The 23,716-nt window shown below is 38.7% G+C and overlaps 1 protein-coding gene across 3 annotated transcripts in view; it reads left to right on the top strand.

Annotated features, from left to right (window-relative positions):
* TPK1 (thiamin pyrophosphokinase 1) overlaps nucleotides 1-23,716 on the top strand; it is a 348,926-nt gene that overhangs the window by 53,275 nt on the left and 271,935 nt on the right. For all 3 annotated transcript variants that reach the window (XM_081243933.1, XM_081243935.1, XM_081243934.1), the window contains exon 3: nucleotides 6,596-6,667. In XM_081243933.1, coding sequence (XP_081100059.1) covers nucleotides 6,596-6,667 — 72 coding nt within the window. The remainder of the gene's footprint in view (nucleotides 1-6,595; nucleotides 6,668-23,716) is intronic.

The raw sequence follows: 23,716 nt of genomic DNA, 5'->3' as shown, positions 1-23,716 counted from the left end.
GGCCTTAGAGCCATCCCAGTCTCATGGCCTCCTTGTCTAACACCTCTTTCCCCCATTCACCGCGTTGGCTACTTTTTTGTGTGTCTGACCCCTTTTGGCATTTGGTATTTTCTCTGCCTGGAATGCCCCGCCTCTTCTGCCCAGGGCATTCATACTCACCTTCATGACGGCTGGAGTGCGTCTTCTGTGACACCCCTGTCCCCCTGGGGATTTTTGTTTCCCCTCCTGTGGGATTTCACTGTTTTAGCGCATTGGGTTTGCTTTGTTTAATCTGTTGTTCTTTGCACTGTTTTGGGACTTATTTTCCTCATTGGCCACAAAACATGAATAGCCGTCTTAATACCATCAGCTCTTTCATGGCATCACAGGGAAATAATGGCTTTTAAATATAAACATACGTTTCTGTTAGAAAAGCAGAGAACAGTACGATCATTCTCTGTTAATACCCTAGTGTCTTTTATCCTGGCACCTTAATTCCATAAACTTCAACTGATTTATTTATAAACTTCATACAACTCACAAATATTCATGATGTTGGTGTAGAATAATAGGAAGGGTAGCTTAAATACAGGTTTTAATTGCAACCGTGAATTGTAAGATGCCATTAAAAAGGGGGAAAAAATGACAAACTCTGACACAGTGCGAAGATACCACTGATTCTAAAATACATTTTGAATGCATCCTAAACTGCATTTTAGAAATGCTAAAATGTACAAAAATGTTCATTTTTAAATCGGTGAAATGCGGTCATGTTATACCTTCTAAAAAGATTTAAGAACTCCATTGAGGAACAAAATGTAAAATTGGTTTCCATTTGGTTTCCTTTCCTTCATTTGCCTTTTGGTAGATGTGTGTATCTACCCAAATCATTAATGAGCAGGGAAGTCATCAAATGCCAGATGGCTGGAAGATGGAGGACTGATTGTTCAGAGGATCTGGGCACCCATCAGATTACCTAATCTGCTTTCATAATATTAGACATAACCTACAAATAGAGTAAGACAGTTGCAAGTAGAGAGTTGATTAGTCATGCATGTTCATAAAAGTTTTGAATAAATTCTCATCATGTTTGAAAAACTTTGAATTACAAGACATTTTATGAGAAACACTGCAAGTTGCCCTGCAAAAGGATTTGGAGCTAAAACTAACACTGGATGCATATTGAGAAATGAGTTCTTTTGCTTCAGAATCTCATGTGATTGCTCGGTACAAAGGTTAGTTGTAAGAGCATGAAGATTAGTTGCATTTGACTTGATTCAGCTAATATGTCAGGATTCGTCATGTGCTAGGTGGAGATAAGGAAACCCTGGTAATGGTTTGGTTATTCTGCAGGTTTCTGCCAGCTTTTTACATGCTGTACTTTGGCAGCTTGTTGATTGTCTTGTATTAATATTGAAGTCATAGAGGACTATGGGTGTGGCACCAACTCTCTTCCTTTGAGCTAATGTGTAGTGGGATGGGCAGTGGTCTCAATGATGAGAGGTCTAAGTCTAGCCGCACCTCAACTTCTGGCAACAGTGAACTGTTTAAATCTTAACTATCTCACTGGGCCTTGAGTTCTTTGGATGTTGACTTCTTTTTGATGATGAGGTTAGATATTCACCCTTTTTCTCTGCATGATCTCAGTCTGTTACTTTTATAATGCCATCGAAATAGAATTCAGTTTGTAGCTGGTTTAGAACTGGACCGTATACTCCATTAAGTGAGGGACACGAATATTGAGGCTGCCCTGGTTTGTTCTTTACAGTAAAAAAAAAAAAAAAAAAAAAAAAAAGTTCCAAGATTGCGTGTCTGTTCATACAGGGTATGGTGACATTAGAAGCAATTTTGTAAGACACAAAGTCTTACAGATTAATTGGGAAGAAATAGACTCACAGACATAGAAAACAAACAGTGGTTACCAAAGGGGAAAGCTGGGTGGGAGAGGGATAAATTAAGAATTTGGGAACATACACACACTACTATGTATACAACAGGTAACCAACAAGGACCTACTATATAGCAGGGAACTATATTCTATAACTTGTTACAACCTATAATGGAAAAGAATCTCAGAAAGAAATATATATATATAGATAGATAGATAATCTGAATCACTTTGCTGAAACTAACACAACATTGTAAATCAACTATACTTCAATAAAAATTAAAAAAAATAATAAATTGATTAAAGGTTAATTGGGAAGAAATTTGGAATGCTGTAAAATTATGACGGTTAGGTTTGTGTACAAGTGTGTATGGTTAGTTGTAGGGTACCTATTTTAGTGATACAGGAAACAGCTCAGTGAGTGGTTTTTAAAGTTTATGTTAGAAAGCAGTTATTTCATGACTTCTTTGTGCCAGGGCCTAGGCTAAATTTTGAAGAGAAAAGGGATGAGTAAATTATTTTTCCTACATGCCTAAAGTGTATCAGCTGTTGTTGAGTAAGAAGCATATAACAATTATTAGCAGAAGGAATTAAATATTATGGTTTTTAGGTGAGAATGATTAATGGGGGGGAAAGGGAGAGAGGTTGGAAAAAAGAAAGTAAAATATTTTCTCTAAGTTGTGAAAGATAAGAAAGTCCTTGCCAGGGGCAAAAAGCTGTGTTTGTAGAGTATTTATTTACTTGGTGTCAGGCCCCATACTCAGCTGTGTGTTATATCTCCCTGGATCTTCCATACTTGGTGGGCTCAGAGTTGGTAAATCAGGTGCTCAAATATCACAAACCACACAGCCAATAAGTGGGCTTATTAGAATTCTCTAAAGCCCAGACTGCTAGGGATTAGTAATCATGAGGGTTTTGAATGTGAAGTAAATGCCAAACTGACTTTACCTAGTTATAATTTCAGAGTAGTCTAGATTAAAAAAGGAAAGAATATCAGATCCTAGTACCTAAATATCTCTATGTATAGAAATAGATTAACATAAATGTTATATATAGAAATTGATTATTGATAGCATCATTAGTAAATCATAAATGTGCTATAAGTTTTCAAATGGCTTCATTCTTTGCAAATGTGCTTTCACAGATAATACCTTAATGAAAGTATGAGTTTAGAGGAGCAGTAAGGTGGGTAATAATGCTTTTCCCCTTCATCAGATTGTTCTTTGAGCCACAAAAATACTGAGTTCACATATCAAAGAATCAGTGACAGACAGGAGTTTGCTCGTTCACTTACATACACATACAATACTGTCAAATGCCTCCTCTAACACTGCAGAGCTTGCCAAAGATTAAAGGACCATTGGTTTATCCAAATTATTAGCTCCTTGCCATTAACATTATATTGAGCACTTATCGTGTGCCAGGCTATGAATCTCTTATCCCTGTTGAATGAATGAATGAGTTAAAGTCTTCCTGTGTTTTGATGCTTGCTTTCTCTTTGTCTTCTCCAGTTCTCCTCTAGATCATCTTTACCATAACCCAGCCTGGACCATGGTCATTGTGTTAATTAAAATTCAGTTTCTCTCTACAGAACAGTGAAACCCCAAATACTATTGGCTTAACTAAAATAAGAGTTTAGTTTTTTCTCATATAAAAGAAGTCTGGAGCCAGGCATTGAAGTGCTGGGATGGAGGCTTCATGGCATCATCAGGGACCCAGGGACCCAGGCTGTTGCCCTTGTTCTTAGGATCCCAAGTGACTGCTAGACTTTCATTCCTTCATCAGTCTTGCTCCAGATGGCAGGAGGGAGGAGGAAAAGCAGCAGAAGGAAAGGCCCCCTCCACTTTATGGAGCCCCCGTAGAAGTAACATATAAAGCTCTTGTGTGTCTCTTCTTGGCCAGAACTTAGTCTTATGACTCCATTTTGCTGCAAAGGAGTCTGAGAGATGGTTTTTCACCTGAACAGTGATGTGCCCAGTAAGACAAAAAAACAGAAAAGCAAACAAAGTAAAAACCAAAACCAAAACCAAAAAAACCCCCTCAGGTTTCTGTTGTTAAAGAAGAGGAGAATGAATATCGTGAGACAATCACTGGTCTCTGCCGCAGTCATTGACTCTAACGCTGCCCGAAGATGCCTCCTTGCCTCCCTTCAACTCTTGACCAGCGATGTTGCCACTTCTCGAACCAGCTGTCATCACCGTCTTACTTGTTAACACCGATTCCTATTTCTACTGCCAGAGGAGTCTAGATTAGAAAAGGAAAGAATATCAGATCCTAGGACCTAAATATCTTTATGTATATAATTTGTCATGCTGTAGTTGCCAACCCAGAGTATTAGAAGTTATATGACTGGTTTAAACCATCTCTGATTTAACGCAATATTTATTGTGTCTTTAACGGTTTCCTGTGTTATTGTTAAGCCAGAGATCTAAGGTTTAGATTCAATGCGAATAAACTAGCTGGGCTGCCCTAAAAAAAAAAAGACAGAATTGGTGGGAAAAGCCCTGAATTATAGGCAGATCTGATGCCCTATGCCTGTTAGTTAACCCCAACTGAATTCCTGTTTTTCAACCTGTGGACTGTTGGCTCCTGTAGTCCGTTTCTTACAGCAGTCGTTTTAAATGTTCCATTTGACTTCCATATCTTCACTTTGTTTCTTGTTGACTTTCTTATAAATAAATTGACCGTACTCTGCCTCTACCTCAATTTTGCATGTCTCTGTGATAGGTCGTCCTGTGCCTCAATCTCAACACCTGTTTTTATCAATAGTATGTAAACCGTAGGGCAGGGGGGACAGGGGGGAGGGAGTGTTCATTCCTGAACAAGACTACTTTGTGCTCTATATATACCTGTTAAATGAATAAATAGATCATTTCCCTTCTCTCTCTTACCTCCGTCCTCCTAATTCGAATATAATATTTTCTATATTTAAAATACCTTCTCTGTGCTTTGCTGCCTTTTTCCCCCATTTCCCACAGTTCAGTTTTTATTTTTTAAGAAGAGGCATCTCTCAGTTTTCTAACTCCTTATTCTCTTTACTATCTTGAGGCTGCCTCTGTGAATTTTTAGACTTTTCTTTGAGATTTTCCCACCCTCGTTGGCCTTTTCTCATTGTCTAGTCTGTGTGACGTCTCCTTAGCATGCTGTGTTATCGACGGCACATTCTTGGAATTACCCTCTTAGCTCTTTTACCTTTCTGGCTTTTTCTTCTGTATTTCCTTTGTTGATGTCCTTCTGTTCTGTAACGGTGAGCAAAACATGACAATTTTGTGTTCGTAATTTGTTCTTTTCTCTCTCTGCTTTTTCTTTGTAGTATCTCAGCTTGTGTCTGTGCTTTGACCTTTAGCTATCATCTCTGTTTGGATGATCCCCTGATATACATAAATTGCCTTTACTACTCATTTCTCTATCACGCTAAATACTTGGTGGTGCCTCAATTGAAATTCCTCCGTCATCCTAAACAGCATGTCTAAAATCTGGGATGGTAGTATTCATGTCTTAGGTGCACATCATTAGCGTGTTGCTTCCTAAACTTTCCATGGTAACAGTCCTACTGGCAAAGGATAGCAGCTTCCTGTGTGTTGTTTTCCTTGTCTGGAATGCCCTTTGCTTTACTCTGTCCAGCTACTTCTTTTTAAGATCAAGTTCAAAAATCTGCGTATCACAAAGATTTCTAGGATGACACCAGACCTTACTGACTTTCTAGGCTTTGAACTTCTGCCACATTCATTTATCTGTTACCCAGCACTCCTCATATCCTTGTGTTGTACTGTATTGTGGAATAAATCGTCCTTATTATAAATGTCTTATCTCGCAGATACCCTGTAATCTTATTCCTCTTTGCACTCCTAGTGCCTGGTATATAATCGTCACTTAATAACGTTTGCTGTGGATGATGCCATCCCCTCTTCATTTCCTTATCTTGTTCCATTTCGAACACTGAGATTGCTTTAAAAAAAAAAGTTAATTTTTCTTATCACCAAACAAACATTTCTTTCCATAAATGAAGTGGAGTGCTTGGACTGAGCTGAATGACAGATTTCCAACAGTCTGATTGTATTCTGCTTTGCACTCTTTACAGTACATTATAAAAAGCTTGAAATGATTGTTGGAGAAGTAACTCTTTTCCATCTTTCTTAGTCTTTTGAGGGTCATCTAAAAACTTGGAATAAAAGAGTCATGAAAAGAACTAGTAGGATTTTGTGGAAACAGAGTTTTACATTGGAGAGTTCAAGATAACTCGGGGTGGAGGGAGAGAAGGAAAGTGAAGGAGAGAATATGAATAAATGAGGATGAAAATGCATGTGAAAGTACACGCCCATCAGACCCACGCTGCTTGGCAAACAGCGTCAAGATGATAGCAGACCAGCCGTGTAGAAGGGTACTTGAATCAAAGTGTTACATATATCAAAAGGATAAGAATTCATATCCAGTGCATTTTGGCTGCACACCCTGTACAAAAAGAAGCGTACCCAACTGTCTTTATGATAAACTATTTTTATGATAAATTCCTCGGCCAAATAGTAATGTGATGGACATATTGAATAAAGTAGATCCAATTAACCTATGGTATCTTTTAAAATTCAGGTGTAAGATATTAGCTGTGATTAAACTTTAGCTCAGTGTAGACTGCAAATCTGGTCTATGAGAGTATGATTCCAGACTCATATGAGGGGAATGAAAGACTTGGTTCACTTGTTTACTTTATTTTGTTTTTTTTCCCCACAGGGAGTTTGAAATACTGCCTTGTGATTCTGAATCAGCCTTTGGACAAATGTTTTCGTCATCTTTGGCGCAAAGGTAACCTTAATTAGCATTTATATTTCTTTGCTTTCTTACTCTACTTGGGACTAATGTGACGGTTAAATATCCCAGAACCCAGCTGGAATACCAAAAAGTGGAATTTAAAATAAGGTGATTTAATTATTGAGTTATCAGAAGAATCTTTTTTTTTTTTTTTTTTTTTTGGCGGTACGCGAGCCTCTCACTGTTGTGGCCTCTCCCGTTGCGGAGCACAGGCTCCGGACGCGCAGGCCCAGCGGCCATGGCTCACAGGCCCAGCCGCTCCGCGGCATGTGGGATCCTCCTGGACCGGGGCACGAACCCTTGTCCCCTGCATCGGCAGGCGGACTCTCAACTACTGTGCCACCAGGGAAGCCCAGAAGAATCCATTTTTGTTTCTCCATTAACCTGTTTATACATGTGGTTTCCACAGTGTGGACCTCCAAGGACAGAATTACAATATAACATCACCCTATTGCATATCGTAACTACTGTATGGATGTTTATCCTGAGTACTTAACAAGTATTTGTTCAAGTATAAATATCTTTGGCGCCAGTGACAGCAAAAAGCATCCACAAGCCTCCCTCATTCGGGCATTCAATAATTAGGTATCTGCAGGGTGACTGGATTTGCAACATTAAAGCAGAAGACATGTTGCCAATATATTAGAATCTCTAGGGATTCTGAAATATAGTTAAAAATGGAATAGTTTCACAAAATTAAACTCCTGTGAGGTTTCATGTCAAAAATAGTTATTAACTCTTTTATATTATTCTTTGATTTTTATGGAATGAACTCAAGAAAGTGATGTTAAATAGCATTTGCTGTTTTGAACCTTTGCTCTTCTTTAATGAAATCTTGAGATTTTTTTTCAAAGGGATCCTTCTGCTATGTTATCAATGTAAGTTTTGGGTCAAATGATAGGCAGAAGAACTTGCTTTGTGATATACTGAAGCATATTCCTGATCCTGTCTCATCAGCCCAGGATTCTTTAGTTATTCTCATCATTAAGGTTGTGTGTCTTAGAATGCAAATATATTATGTTAATAAGCTCACATCTGGACAAAAGTAGTTGTGATACTAGAGGGAATAAATCATTATACATGATTTTGTGAAAAGAATTTTTCTTGTCCAGTAGAATCACGATGAAAACTCTTGGTATTCTAAACTTAGCCATCTTTAAGTTAGGTGATGTAAACTTTCACATTATAGCTGTACTAACATTGCCCTCACAGACAATTACTTAAGTATTATCTTTCAGAATCACTTACTACTCATTTACTTGTAATTAGGTAGTTATTTGGGTACCATAAGGCCAAAAGGTCTTTTTTGTCACTTTATCTCTATTGCCTAGTGCTGTGTCTGGCGCATAATTGCTTAGTAATTACAAGGAATAAAAGAGAGAATTTAATATGGTTGATACTGCTATTAAATACCAGAGCAAACTGCTTAGGCACATCTTTTCTACCTGAACTTATTACATCAGGTTTTATGATGATTTTAGGAGAGTGTGTGAGCAACTGTGTTTTACCGCAAACATTAGAAATAGACAAAATATTCATTGATAGGAACTGTTGGAAACCTTGGATAATGAAAACCACATCTTAAGGCTCATATTTTGGGGAGTTAATGGTCCTATTTTGCACGTAGTGTGAAATGATGTAGATTTTTGAGCTGATTGAAGTTCTTTATCTCATTAGTTTTTCTGCAGTGAATTTGATCTGAAAACGTCTCAGGCCTGACATTCGCCCGCTAATCATTTGATTTGCATAAAAAAATGAACACTTGGTTAGTATGTATCAATATACATGAAGAAAAGTAAAGGTATATAAAGTGTCCTGTGTACTGAAATGGTTAGATAATTCTCATTTCCAAAATAACTTTTCTTTAGGTTATTGAAATGTTAAATTCTTTCATATATGCCTCTAGGATAGTTCTTGGCATTTTGGAGCCATGAACCATTATAAAAATCAGATCTGTTAACAAAGACTAAGGAATAGGTTTCTTGTGAGTCTCATAACAGAGGCTGTGGGTTTACGTTTGTGTTGCTGCTCTTCAAAGTAGAGGCAATGAAACAGGGTAACTCTGAGCTTGAGTTGTTGCTTTTCACAACAGAGAGAGCCCCAGAAAAAAGCAGCATCGTGGGTTTGGGAGGGAAGTCAGCATTGTGGTTTGGGATTTCATTTCAGCAGGTAAGTCATGGCTGGGGGCTGCCATGCTGTTCCTGTTGAGCTCATATGTACAACATTTTCTGTAATTTCTGTGGGTGTGAAGATTTGGCAGGAGCAGAAATTAAGGGGTGGAAGCTGGACTGCTAGACTAAAACACAGGAAAATTTGAAGGCTGCTACACAATATAAGTCTCTTATATAAAATGTATATTTTACCTTTAACCTATAGGCCAAGGGCTTCTGTTGAGTAGGTATTTCCTGAGATTCGTTTGAGGGGAAAGACTACTTTGAAGGTTTTAATTTCTGCCTGCAATGTTTAAGTGGCATGTTATAAAGTCTAGTTTAAATGACTAAAGGAGGGATTCAAGGGAGATAAAGATTATAAAAGTTTTTGAGTGTGTTTTCCCTTTAGTGCATTGTGAAGTTTTAATGATTTTCTTGGTCACGAGCCTTGGAATAATAGCCCTACGTGTCTAGCGTTTTGTACTCTGGGTTTAATCTGGGCACATAAAGTAAGTATTTGGTAGGTAGGTAGATAGATAAAACAACAGAAGTATAGTTAGTGAGTATCTCACTAACTTTCTGTAGCGATCAGAGATTATTGGCCTTTGTGACTATCGCCCTCAGATTTCTTAACCTCTTTTTTTTGGGGGGGGAGGAAAGGGCACAGTCATGAACTGTCTATAAAAGACTGAAATGTATACCCTTTGTAGCAATACGCAGTGAGTCATAAAAGAAAGCGTATTTCTTTAAATTGTGTAATTCCACTTCTAGGAATTCATCCTGAGAGGAGGGTGGGGGGAAACAACCAAAGATGTAAACAAAGGTTTACAAGCAAGAAACTCAACATTATTAATGATGGGAGAAAACTGGAAATAACCTAAATGTCCAGCAAAAAGGGTGTGAAAGAATACAGCGTGGAATATCCATCATAAGGAATCTTAAAAAAAAAATCTTAAAAATCTTAAAAATCTCCAAAACTGCACTTCTGAAATTGGTTTTTTTTATCATTTAATTAATTAATTAATTTTTTAAATTTAATTTTATCTTTTTATACAGCAGGTTCTTATTAGTCCTCCATTTTATACACATCAGTGTATACATGTCAATCCCAATCGCCCAGTTCATCACACCACCACCCCCACACCCTCTGCTTTCCTCCCTTGTTGTCCATATGTTTGTTCTCTACATCTGTGTCTCAACTTCTGCCCTGCAAAGCGGTTCATCTGTACCATTTTTCTAGGTTCCACATATATGCATTAATATATGATATTTGTTTTTCTCTTTCTGACTTACTTCACTCTGTATGACAGTCTCTGGATGCATCCATGTCTCTACAAATGACCCAATTTCATTCCTTTTTATGGCTGAGTAATATTCCATTGTATATATGTACCACATCTTCTTCATCCATTCATCTGTCGATGGGCATTTAGGTTGCTTCCATGTCCTGGCTATTGTAAATAGTGCTGCAGTGAACATTGGGGTGCATGTGTGTTTTTGAATTATGGTTTTCTCTGGGTATATGCCTAGTAGTGGGATTGCTGTGTCATATGGTAATTCTATTTTTATTTTTCTAAGGAACCTCCATACTGTTCTCCATAATGGCTGTATCAATTTACATTCCCACCAACAGTGCAAGAGGGTTCCCTTTTCTCCACACGCTCTCCAGCATTTGTTGTTTGTAGATTTTCTGATGTTGCCCATTCTAACTGGTGTGAGGTGATACCTCATTGTAGTTTTGATTTGCATTTCTCTAATAATTAGTGATGTTGAGCAGCTTTTCATGTGCTTCTTGGCCATCTGTATGTCTCCTTTGGAGAAATGTCTATTTAGGCCTTCTGCCAATTTTTGGATTGGGTCGTTTGTTTTTTTAATATTGAGCTGCATGAGCTGTTTATATATTTTGGAGATTAATCCTTTGTCTGATGATTCGTGTGCAAATGTTTTCTCCCATTCTGAGAGTTGTCTTTTCATCTTGTTTATGGTTTCCTTTGCTGTGCAAAAGCTTTTAAGTTTCATTAGGTCCCATTTGTTTATTTTTGTTTTTATTTCCATTACTCCAGGAGGTGGATCAAAAAAATCTTGCTGTGATTTATGTCAAAGAGTGTTCTTCCTATGTTTTCCTCTAAGAGTTGTATAGTGTCCGGTCTTACATTTAGGTCTCAAATCCATTTTGAGTTTATTTTTGGTTTTGGTGTTAGGGAGTGTTCTAATTTCATTCTTTTACATGTAGCTGTTCAGTTTTCCCATCACCACTTATTGAAGAGACTGTCTTTTCTCCATTGTATATCCTTGCCTCCTTTGTCATAGATTTGTTGATCATAGGTGCGTCGGTTTATCTCTGGGCTCTTTATCTTTTTCCATTGATCTATATTTCTGTTTTTGTGCCAATACCATATTGTCTTGATTACTGTAGTTTTGTAGTATAGTCTGAAGTCAGGGATCCTGATTCTTCCAGCTCGGTTTCTTTCCCTCAAGACTGCTATGGCTATTCGGGGTCTTTTGTGTTTCCATACAAATTGTGAAATTTTTTGTTCTAGTTCCATAAAAAATGCCATTGGTAAAATGATAAGGATTGCATTGAATCTGTAGATTGCTTTGGGTAGTATAGTCATTTTCACAATATTGATTCTTCCAATCCAAGAACATGGTATATCTCTCCATCTTTTGGTATCATCTTTAATTTCTTTCATTAGTGTCTTATAGTTTTCTGCATACAAGTTTTGTCTCCCTAGGTAGGTTTATTCCTAGGTATTTTATTCTTTTTTGTTGCAGTGGTAAATGGGAGTGTTTCCTTAATTGCTCTTTCAGATTTTTCATCATTAGTGTATAGGAACGCAAGAGATTTCTGTGCATTAATTTTGTATCCTGCAACTTTACCAAATTCATTGATTAGCTCTAGTATTTTCTGGTGGCATCTTTAAGATTCTCTATGTATAGTATCATGTCATCTGCAAACAGTGGCAGTTTTACTTCTTCTTTTCCAATTTGTGTTCATTTTATTTCTTTTTCTTCTCTGACTGCTGTGGCTAAAACTTCCAAAACTATGTTGAATAATAGTGGTGAGAGTGGACATCCTTGTCTTGTTCCGGATCTTAGAGTAAATGCTTTCCATTTTTCACCATTGAGAATGATGTTTGCTGTGGGTTTGTCGTATATTGCCTTTATTATGTTGAGGTAGGTTCCCTCTATGCCCACTTTCTGGAGAGTTTTTATCATAAATGGGTGTTGAATTTTGTCAAAAGCTTCTCCTGCATCTATTGAGATGATCATATGGTTTTTATTCTTCTATTTGTTACTATGGGGTATCACATTGATTGGTTTGCGTATATTGAAGGATCCTTGCATCACTGGGATAAATCCCACTTGATCATGGTGTATGATCCTGTTAATGTGTTGTTGGATTCTGTTTGCTAGTATTTTGTTGAGGATTTTTGCATCTCTATTCATCAGTGATATTGGTCTGTAATTTTCTTTTTTTGTAGTATCTTTGTCTGGTTTTGGTATCAGGGTGGTGGTGGCCTCATAGAATGAGTTTGGGAGTTTTCCTTCCTCTGCAATTTTTTTGGAGGAGTTTGAGAAGGATGGATGTTAAATGTTCTCTAAGTGTTTGATAGAATTCACCCTGAAGCCACCTGGTCCTGGACTTTTGTTTGTTGGAAGATTTTTAACCACAGTTTCAATTTCATTACTTGTGATTGGTCTGTACATCTTTTCTATTTCTTCCTGGTTCAGTCTTGGAAGGTTATACCTTTCTAAGAATTTGTCCATTTCCTCCAGGTTGTCCATTTTATTGGCATAGAGTTGCTTGGAGTATTCTCTTAGGATGCTTTGTATTTCTGCGGTATCTGTTGTGACTTCTCCTTTTTCATTTCTAATTTTATTGATTTGAGTCCTCTCCCTCTTTTTCTTGATGAGTCTAGCTAATGGTTTATCAGTTTTGTTTATCTTCTCAAGGAACCAGCTTTTAGTTTTATTGATCTTTGCTATTGTTTTCTTTGTTTCTATTTCATTTATTTCTGCTCTGATCTTTATGATTTCTTTCCTTCTGCTGACTTTGGGTTTTGTTTGTTCTTCTTTCTCTAGTTTCTTTAGGTGTAAGGTTAGATTGTTTACTTGAGATTTTTCTTGTTTCTTGAGGTAGGTTTGTATAGCTCTAAACTTCCCTCTTAGAACTGCTTTTGCTGCAGCACACAGGTTTTGGATCGTCGTGTTTTCATTGTCATCTGTCTCTAGGTATTTTTTGATTTCCTCTTTGATTTCTTCAGTGATCTCTTAGTTATTTTGTAACGTATTGTTCAGCCTCCATGTGTTTGTGTTTTTTACGTTTTTTTCCCTGTAATTCATTTCTAATCTCATAGTGTTGTGGTCAGAAAAGATGCTTGATATGATTTCAATTTTCTTAAATTTACTGAGGCTTGATTTTTGACCCAAGATGTGATCTATCCTGGAGAATGTTCTGTGCACACTTGAGAAGAAAGTGTAATCTGCCGTTTTGGGATGGAATGTCCTATAAATATCAATTAAATCTATCTGGTCTATTGTGTCATTTAAAGCTTCTGTTTCCTTATTAATTTTCCTTTTGGATGATCTGTCCATTGGTGTAAGTGAGGTGTTAAAGTCTCCCACTATTGTTGTGTTACTGTCGATTTCCTCTTTTATAGCTGTCAGCATCTGCCTTATGTATTGAGGTGCTCGTATGTCAGATGAATATATGTTTATAATTGTTATATCTTCTTCTTGGATTGATCCCTTGATCATTATGTAGTGTCCTTCCTTGTCTCTTGTAACATTCTTTATTTTAAAGTCTATCTGATATGAGTATTGTTACTCCAGCTTTCTTTTGATTTCCATTTGTATGGAATATCTTTTTCCATCCCTTCACTTTCAGTCTGTATGTGTCCCTAGGTCTGAAGTGGGTCTCTTGTAGACAGCATATGTATGGGTCCTGTTTTAGTATCCATTCAGCAAGCCTGTGTCTTTTTTTTTTTTTTTTTTTTTTGTGGTACGGGGACCTCTCACTGTTGTGGCCTCTCCTGTTGTGGAGCACAGGCTCCAGACGTGCAGGCTCAGCGGCCGTGGCTCACGGGCCCAGCCGCTCCGTGGCATGTGGGATCTTCCTGGACTGGGGCACGAACCCGTGTCCCCTGCATCGGCAGGCCGATTCTCAACCACTGCGCCACCAAGGAAGCCCCAAGCCTGTGTTTTTGGTTAGAGCATTTAATCCTTTCACGTTTAAGGTAATTATTGATATGTATGTTCCTATTACCATTTTCTTAATGTTTTGGGTTTGTTTTTGTAGGTCCTTTTCTTCTCTTGTGTTTCCCACTTAGAGAAGTTCCTTTAGCATTTGTTGTAGAGCTGTTTTGGTGGTGCTGAATTCTCTTAGCTTTTGCTTGTCTGTAAAGCTTTTGATTTCTCCATCGAATCTGAATGACATCCTTGGTGGGTAGAGTAATCTTGGTTGTAGACTCTTCCCTTTCATCACTTTAAGTATATTGTGTCACTCCCTTCTGGCTTCTAGAGTTTCTGCTGAGAAATCAGCTGTTAACCTTATGGGAGTTCCCTTGTATGTTATTTGTCGTTTTTCCCTTGCTGCTTTCAATAATTTTTCGTTGTCTTTAATTTTTGCCAGTTTGATTACTATGTGTCTTGGCGTGTTTCTCCTTGGGTTTATCCTGTATGGGACTCTCTGTGTTCCTGGACTTGGGTGGCTATTTCCTTTCCCATGTTAGGGAAGTTTTCGACTATAATCTCTTCAAATATTTTCTTGGGTCCTTTCTCTCTCTCTTCTCCTTCTGAGAAGAAGTAATGTGAATGTTGTTGTGTTCAATGTTGTCTCAGAGGTCTCTTCAGCTGTCTTTATTTCTTTTCATTCTTTTTTCTTTATTCTGTTCTGAAGCAGTGAATTCCACCATTCTGTCTTCCAGGTCACTTATCCGTTCTTCTGCCTGAATTATCGTGCTCTTGATTCCTTCTAGTGTAGTTTTTCTTTCAGTTACTGTATTGTTCATCTCTGTTTGTTTGTTCTTTAATTCTTCTAAATCTTTGTTAAACATTTCTTGCATCTTCTCAATCTTTGCCTCCATTCTTTTTCCAAGGTCCTGGATCATCTTCACTATCATTATTTTGAATTTTTTTTCTGGAAGGTTGCCTATCTCCACTTCATTAGGTGTTTTTCTGGGGTTTTATCTTGTTCCTTCATCTGGTACATAGCCCTCTGCCTTTTCATCTTATCTATCTTTGTGTGAATGTGGGTTCTGTTCCACAGGCTGCAGGAGTGTAGGTAGTTCTTCTTGCTTCTGCTGTCTGCCCTCTGGTGGATGAGGCTTGGAGAAGTTTCCTGATGGGAGGGACTGGTGTTGGGTAGAGCTGGCTGTTGCTCTGGTGGGCAGAGCTCAGTAAAACTTTAATCTGCTTGTCTGCTGATGGGTGGGGCTGGGTTCCCTCCCTGTTGGTTGTTTGGTCTGAGGAGACCCAACAGTGGAGCCTACCCAGGCTCTTTGGTGGGGCTAATGGCAGACTCTTGGAGGGCTGATGCCAAGGAGTACTTCCCAGTGTCCTTGTCCTCACGGTGAGACATAGCCACCCCCTGCCTCTGCAGGAGGCCCTCCAACAGTAGCACATAGGTCTGGTTCAGTCTCCTATGGGGTCACTGCTCCTTCCCCTCGGTCCCAGTGCACACGCTACTTTGTGTGTGCCCTCCAAGAGTGGAGTCTCTGTTTCTCCAAGTCCTGTCAAAGTCCTGCAGTCAAATCCTGCTAGCCTTCAAAGTCTGATTCTCTAGGAATTCCTCCTCCCATTGCCAGACCCCCAGGTTGGGAAGCCTGACGTGTGGCTCAGAACCAGTGAACTCCAGTGGGTGGACTTCTGTGGTATAAATGTTCTCCAGTTTGTGAGTCACCCACCCAGCAGTTATGGGATTTGATTTTGTGATTGCATGCCTCCTACTGTCTCATTGTGGCTTCTCCTTTGTCTTTGCCTGTCGGGTATCTTTTTTGGTGAGTTCCAGTGTCTTCCTGTTGATGATTGTTCAGCAGTTAGTTGTGATTCCAGTGTTCTCGAAGGAGGGAATGAGAGCACGTCCTTCTACTCTGCCATCTTGAACCAATGGTTGGAGCCTTCTTAACCTCTTTCTCTCCCTTTTTTTTTTTTGAGTCATGCTTTTTCTTCCAGTAAATGCCTTTTTCACACTGACATATATAGTAAATGAAGGAGATAGGGATGTCTGTGTTTGAACAGCTCTGTTTATTTCTTGTTGTGGTTCAGTGTTTCTCATCTTGGGGTCACCAGGCTTGCCAGGGTCCTCAGAGGTAGTAGGAGAGATCTCCAAACTACATCAAATTGAAATACAAAAAAGAAATAAGAAACTCAACAGACATTCATTTAGCTGGGATAAGGTTACATAGATTGATTATATATCAGATTTCTAGGAGTTTGACTTCTTAAAGTATGTCCCCATTTTTCACGAGTTCATAACCTCTCCCTGCCTCTTCCATTTGACCCACAGAACAGTGGTGACCATCTTAATCAGATTATGAATCGATTATCAGATTATGTTAGTGTCAGGTGTTTATGGTCTCACACCTTTTTCCCCCAATAAGGAATTACTTTCCTTCACTTGATTTTTTTCTTTTATTTCCCTGGTAACCAGTCTTAAGACCATATCAAGGTATGGGCAACATACTCTGTTCATTTTGGATGGAGCTTATGTCATGAAATATTTGACAAATCTGGTAGGTCTTACAGGTTAAAGGGAGGCACATGTGGCATTTCATGAATTGAAATATAAGCAAGCTCTTTGATTTTATAATATCATTGTTTCCCCTTCTGTTCTGTTTATAACTGATACGTGTTGTGGCCCTTCTGTGCCAGACATTGGGCTTGAAGCTGGAGACAGAAGTTTGGGCTCTGGGTTGTGGCTGGAATGGAGAGCTGGCGGGGGTGGGTGGGGGTGTGTGTGGGAGAGACACAGGTGCAACCTGTTCTTGAAGGCGGCATCTTCATCAAGAGCCACAAGGCCTCAGATGGAACTTGATCTATCCCTGCTTCTCAACAGCTGTGAAATTATTGTAGCATTTGATTAATTGCATCTACTTTGCTCACGTCTGTATGCTTTTCTGTCTTTAAACAAAAACACCTTAGCTGAGTAAAGCATTTGTTAACAAAATCATGACTTCCTCTGCTAATTATACTGATATTGTGCTGGTGATTAGTATTGCCATCAGATTTAAGTTTTAAGGTGAAGTGGAAATCTGCTATAAAGCACTTTGTCGTACTGACCCTTTCCTTCATAAATTATGCACCCCAGGACTCTGTAAGCCTCTTTTCCCCTGATTATTTGAAGTTTAAAGTCAAACCAAAGTTAAGAAATTTATATCAAGTTTTCCTCTTCCTTTGCTCTACTATACCATTTCTCTATTCTGTGGGACTTTCTTCCCTCACTTCTGGTGTCCGTTTTGTTTATTCTCATTGAAATAAGAGAAACTGGATACTTGTACTTTTCATGTGTAGATTGGTTGAATTGGTTGGTTGCTTTAATAAACTTGGTATCAGTAGCTATTTTATTCCTATTGTATGTATTTGTATCCATTATCCCTGTTAGAGGAATTTCAAGGGAAACATACTTCTTTTTTTGTGTGTGTGTGGTACGCAGGCCTCTCACTGTTGTGGCCTCTCCCGTTGCGGAGCACAGGCTCCGGACGCGCAGGCTCAGCGGCCATGGCTCACGGGCCCAGACGCTCCGCGGCATGTGGGATCTTCCCAGACCGGGGCACAAACCCGTGTCCCCTGCTTCGGCAGGTGGACTCAACCACTGCACCACCAGGGAAGCCCGGGAAACATACTTCTTGATAATCACCTTGAAATTTCAGAATCATCATAGGGTTGTTCCTAACGCTGATCCTGAAAGGGCTAGTCCTCATCCATCTCTTTTTTTAAGCGTGTGTTTCTAATATAGTTTTTATCTATGGCCTCATCTTCCATTACTACCCCATCCTATGTATTTAGTGATGGATATAATAGAGCTGCCTTCTTCTTTTGTGCCTGGAATAGATTTTTACTTATTCATCTTACAAACTTCAACTCATCCTTAAATGTCCAACTCAAATGCCACCTCTTGTGTACAGAGCCTTCCTTAGTGTGCCCAGGTAGAGATTTTCTCCCTAGTATTTGTACTTTGTTTCTTTTACTTATATCACCTGATCCCTCCTTGAGAATAAGCTTCTTGAAGAAGGAGAGAGAGTGTTTAGCTGATGGTGTTTTCCTCCTGGTTCCTGTGACACTAGCCTGGGGGCAGCTATTATAGGTCATCCTAGCAATTGCTGAAGGTCAGTGTCTGTCTTTGGTGCTTTCTAGATCCTGGAAACCCTCTTGCCCTGGTGTGAACCAGTTAGCGGGCAACAGATGGGTAGGGGTGCACACTCTCCCTCTCCCTCCCCCTCCCCAGATTCCTCTTTGGTTTTCAGCCTAGGTTGGGCCCCTTTTCTACTTCAGCTAAATTGGAGCTCTGTCAATCATTTTTTTCCCTCTGCTCTAAGACTCCCAGATGCTTATTTTGTATTTCCTAGTATATAACCAATCAGAACTGCTATTTTCATTAATCTCATCTCCTTTCCTCGTAGCTCATGTGCAAGAATGTATTCCTTTTTTGCCTCTTTGGTTTTATGTCTTTGACAGTTGAAGTGCTAACAAATGGGTCATTGGAATATATCCTCTTTGTCCATTAAGGTATTATGTTAAGGTATATCTTTTATTATAGAGAAGGATATAAAATTATGCAATTAAGCAATACCCTTATCTTCTGACATTAGTTTCTAAAGAGATTTATCATATATTTTTACTGTAATGCTTATAATGCTCCTTTCTTTAAAATAATTTCTTTGTGAGAACAGTAGGTTAACCTTATTTTTGAGAATATAAATGCTTCCGTTTTTCCGTGGATTTTAATCTTTAATTATAGAATATGTGTGCATTGTAAAAATTTAAAACATCACTTTTTATAATGAAAAAGTGTCAGTCCCCATTAACTATTTAATATTCCCTTCATTATTTGTTTTATGCTTTCATTTTTTTTCTTTTTCATTATTGCCCATGAAATGATTTTTATATGTATTTTTAACCATCTATTAGGGTAATAGATGAAATGCTATGACTACATAGGAAAATGACCCGAAAATAGTGATTGCCAGGCCATGTGACTCTGTATCCTTTATGGCAGTTGTGTAGACATTTTGACTGCTTGTTTTACTCTGTTTTTTTTCTGCTATTTAGATCTGTGTCCTAACTGGTATGTCGGTTTTTAATGTAACTAGAAAATGGCTTCAAGTCAGTATGGCTACTTATGTTTATATATATATATATATATTTTTAACTCATTCATTTATTTACTTACATTTGCTCCATGTTTAATTTACACACACACACTTGCTGACGTCAAGCCCAATGAAGTGAGCCTGATGTGTAGTTAGTTAGAAGAGTATAAGCACGTTATTAATAGTTATCCTTGCTAGGGAGGCTGAGTAGTACCTTTGTGGTGAGGTATCCTTACTGAAATAAAGTAAAAGTGAAAAAAAAAACAACAACAACAAAACACAAACCCGAACAATTCTATCTCTGGCTGAAGCTGATAGTGGAATACTACATAAACCTAGATACAAGTGAAGCATCACCTTTGGGTTAACTGTCCAGAAGGGAATTCAACATTTTGCATTTCTTAAAGTTGATGGTGTTCAGCTCTTTAGAAGGTGTCCTGCCATTCTCCCAGTCAAAGTATTCGGGCCTTAGATGGCCTTCCCTGAAATGCAGATGTTGTCATGTTCAATAGTGCTTCCCAGAAATTTGTTTTGGAGACATAAAGGCTCTCTCCATGATGGCTTTTGTCCATTTTGGTTATATAGAGCTTATTCAGTTAGTTTGAAGGACTTGTGAAAGAGCAGGCTTTGAGAAGCAATCAGAGAAACATGGTGTGACTTACCTCCATTTCCCCCACGTTGTGTAGTGTATTTTACCCTTAAGAATCTGCAAACATTTATTTTTACCCCGCCCTGCTTTAAAGTTTGATCTCTAAAGACTGTTATGTGTTAGATAAATATTAGTGTTCCTAGTGTGTGTTAATTCTTTGTCCCACCTTGCTTAGTGACTTCTCCTTTGTAATAGGTTGTTTGAAGGCAAGCTGCATCTGAACATTTATTTATTTTTAAGATCATGCTAATTTAATTGAATATAGATGAGTTAAAGAACATTTCCACTGGTTAATACTTGTGTACAATTATCGATTAAAAATAACTTGAAATTTTTTGTAGTGCTAGTCTTTGGGGGAAGCTGAGCCTCTCTGAGCCTTTAGTTTCACAGTAATAGCTGCCTGGAGTCTTTCAAAAGAAGTTGCCATTGGGAAGTAGAAAAAAGCAAGAGGGTGTGATATCCTCTTCACTACTTCACTGGGAGACAGACGTTTGGCTGAGAGAAAGTCTGATCTACATTCCTTCTGTGTCTAGAGTTTACTGGCAATGTTTGGAACAAACTGAAAGGAATACCACAGGGGGAAATCATAGGGCAAAACACTTGTTTAAGCTGGTAGGAGAGGAGCTGTAGGGGGAGGAAATATTCTAATTTTGAACGTATTCAATAGAACTGAACGGGGCTTCTCTGGTGGCGCAGTGGTTGAGGGTCTGCCTGCCGATGCAGGGGACACGGGTTCGTGCCCCGGTCCGGGAGGATCCCACATGCCGCGGAGCGGCTGGGCCCGTGAGCCATGGCCGCTGAGCCTGCACGTCTTGAGCCTGTGCTCCGCAACGGGAGAGGCCACAACAGTGAGAGGCCCACGTACCACAAAAAAAAAAAAAAAAAATAGAACTGAACGGTGTGAACTGTTAGATGCATATAATGGCAGAATCTCTATGAAAGTGAAATAGTGATGCTTCTAATAAGGCTTCCTTGTTATCTAAATAGTTATCATGAATTTAACTTTTAAGGACTTGCTGGTTATGACTACCTGGATAGGTAGAATATCATGTGCATTTTTGTCATTTAAATGCATCCAAGCAAAGATCCAGCTGATACTTGAGGTGGGAAAATGCTAGGCTTTAGAGTATCCAAATTTTAGTTAGGATGATCTGGGGGACATCTGTTCTAGTGATGAGTAGCGTAGTCATTTGAGTTAAGAATCCTGTAACCTTGAGGCTTATCACAGTTTACTGAACTACCAAATTGACACTACTTATGTCATTTTCTGTTCTTAGTGTTTCACAGAACTTATGCTTTGAGCACATTTAAGTGAACATTGAGCCAAAGATCCGATGAGCAATTTGCATACTTGGTTCAGGTCCATTAAGCAAAACAGTTATGTACAAGCTGTAGTCCCTGTAAATAAGGCTGGCAGAAAAGATCTATGCCATTCACTCGAAAACATTTGGGGACTACCAGAAGTTATTTAAATAGATGACAGTTTAATGTATTAGTGGCACAGAACAAAACACATTTTGTCTGATGCGAGGCTAGAGACATAATCTACTACTACTCTCATCCCCAAGATGATGGCCCATTTCTATTGAATTAAATCTTTCATCCTTCTGGGTATTATAATATAAATGTTGTCAGATATTAAGGACCTTTCTTTCTTAGGATTCACTCTTAGACAATTGTGTTGGTGGTGTTTTGTTTCAGTAACTACAATATCCTAGGGCATTTAGGGAATTGATACCAAAACTTCAAGTACTTTATATTTGAAATGCATTTTATAAATATCCTGCTATACATCCTAATTTCATGGTACTTTGTATGAACTGTTGTACTTGATATTTAAAAAAGAAAAGCCATTATAGAATATCAAGTTTCACAGCATAGCATTTTCTAATATGTTTACTGAAAGGCAAAAATATTCCATGATTTTCTTTTTTAATCCATATTTTTTCACGTTGTCTGTGTCAAGCAATGTACAAGGCCCATAATATCAGTGAAAAAGACACAAGCCCTGTTATTATTGTGCTTACAATCTAGTGTTTGATGTATCCAGTCTCACTGTATACATCATAATATTCTTGGCAAATTAAAATGTATTATCATTATGGACTGAACTGTCCCCACCCCTCCATCATATGTTGCAGTTCCAACCCCTAATGTGACAGTATTTGGAGATAATATCTTTAAAGAGGTAATTAAAGTTAAATGAGGTCTTTGGGTAGGGTCACTAGGACTAGTGTCCTTATAAGGAAAGGAAGAGATACCAGGGCTGGAGCTCACAGAGAAAGGGTCACATGAGGACACAGTGAGAAGGGCACCACCTGTAAGCCCAGGAGAGGGCTCAGGAGAAACCAACCCTGCCGATACCTTGCTCTTGGACTTCCAGTCTACATAACTGTGGGAAAATAAATTTCTGTTAAGTCACCCTGACTGTGGTATATGCTTTGAAAGTCCTAGCACACTGATACAATTATATATAAGGCCTCTCGGCAAGCTGAGAATTGTTCAACTCTCTTCTCTTTAGAAGATGATTGATCTCAAAGGTCTTTCTTCTTTACAAGTCTGGTGCCAGGTATTCTCTAGGCAGTCTTGCTCTTACCTTAGTATGTTGTAGCTCTAATCAATTGTCGGTAGTAGCATTGAACCTCCCTTGGTCCCCCTTTGTTTACAGAAGACATTTCACTGACTTCAGAAAAACAGTGGAAACACCCTACATATTAGATATTAACTTGATGAGCATAATTAGAATTTGAGAAATCAGTTTTGGACACGTTAAACAGATACAACAGAAAAAGGTATGGCCAAATAGATTAAAGCACACATTTCAATAACTCAGTTGTCTGTGATTATTTTGGGCACTGATTTATTGCCCTTTATAAAGATGAGAAGAATTTGTAAAACATCAATTAGAGAGATGCATTGCATTGCTTTGGGACCATTCTCAACTTCCTTCTGGATGTTCTATAGGTCATTTCACATAACGGGCAATCTTAAATGGAAGTCTTCCCTCTTCCCTCATAGGATGTGTCCTGTTTGCAGCACCTTGGCCTGCTCTTGGCACTAGGCTTGTTCACTTACCGGTAAATAACACATCCCACCACTGATTCTCAATGAAGCTATCTGTCCTTACTAGGTAAGATCACCTAGGGATTGGAGGCTCTTATAGATGAGGGGGCAGTAGCTTTGAAACAAGATATAAAGGTGTTTCTAAAGAAAGAAAGGTTGTTTTGGGGCATACTATTTTGTTTGTTTTTACACTTTTTTTTGTTGGTCTGTTTTTTCTTTGCGGTACGCGGGCCTCTCACTGTTGTGGCCTCTCCCGTTGCGGAGCACGGGCTCCGGATGCGCAGGCTCAGCGGCCATGGCTCATGGGCCCAGCCGCTCCGCGGCATGTGGGATCTTCCCAGACTGGGGCACGAACCCGTGTCCCCTGCATCGGCAGGCAGACTCTCAACCACTGCGCCACCAGGGAAGCCTGTTTTTACACTTGTGTTTCTAACTTGGCAACAGACATACAATTCTTTAAAATATTTAAGATACGTTCCTTTCTTTTGAATATCTACATCAGAAAAATACCTTACCTTTTTTTCCCCTAACCATATGTCATGTTAATACAAATATATATATGTGTGTAAACACTTCGGTGGTTTTTATGAAGTGAGTGGACTCATTGAATTAACTTTATTGGAAAAAATATTCACCAGACTATCAAGGGTGGGGAATGAAGTGGGTTAGTGAAATCAGCCAAGGTAGACTCACAAAACCTAATATCTTTTAGAAGTTACCAGCCTCCCTCCATCCCTCCCTTCCTCCCTTCCTTCCTTCCTTCCTTCCCAACTTAAATAGTGAAAAGGGGAAAAATACCAATGATGGTTATTTCCTCCCCAATAAGTCATAAGTGAATGACTGTAAGAATTTAGCATTATGAGATATT

The sequence above is a fragment of the Mesoplodon bidens genome, assembly GCF_964165515.1.
Source record: "Mesoplodon bidens genome assembly, chromosome: 9".
Lineage (NCBI taxonomy): Eukaryota > Metazoa > Chordata > Mammalia > Artiodactyla > Ziphiidae > Mesoplodon > Mesoplodon bidens.
The sequence above is the reverse complement of the archived record's forward strand: the minus strand, read 5'-3'. Positions and strand labels throughout refer to the sequence as shown.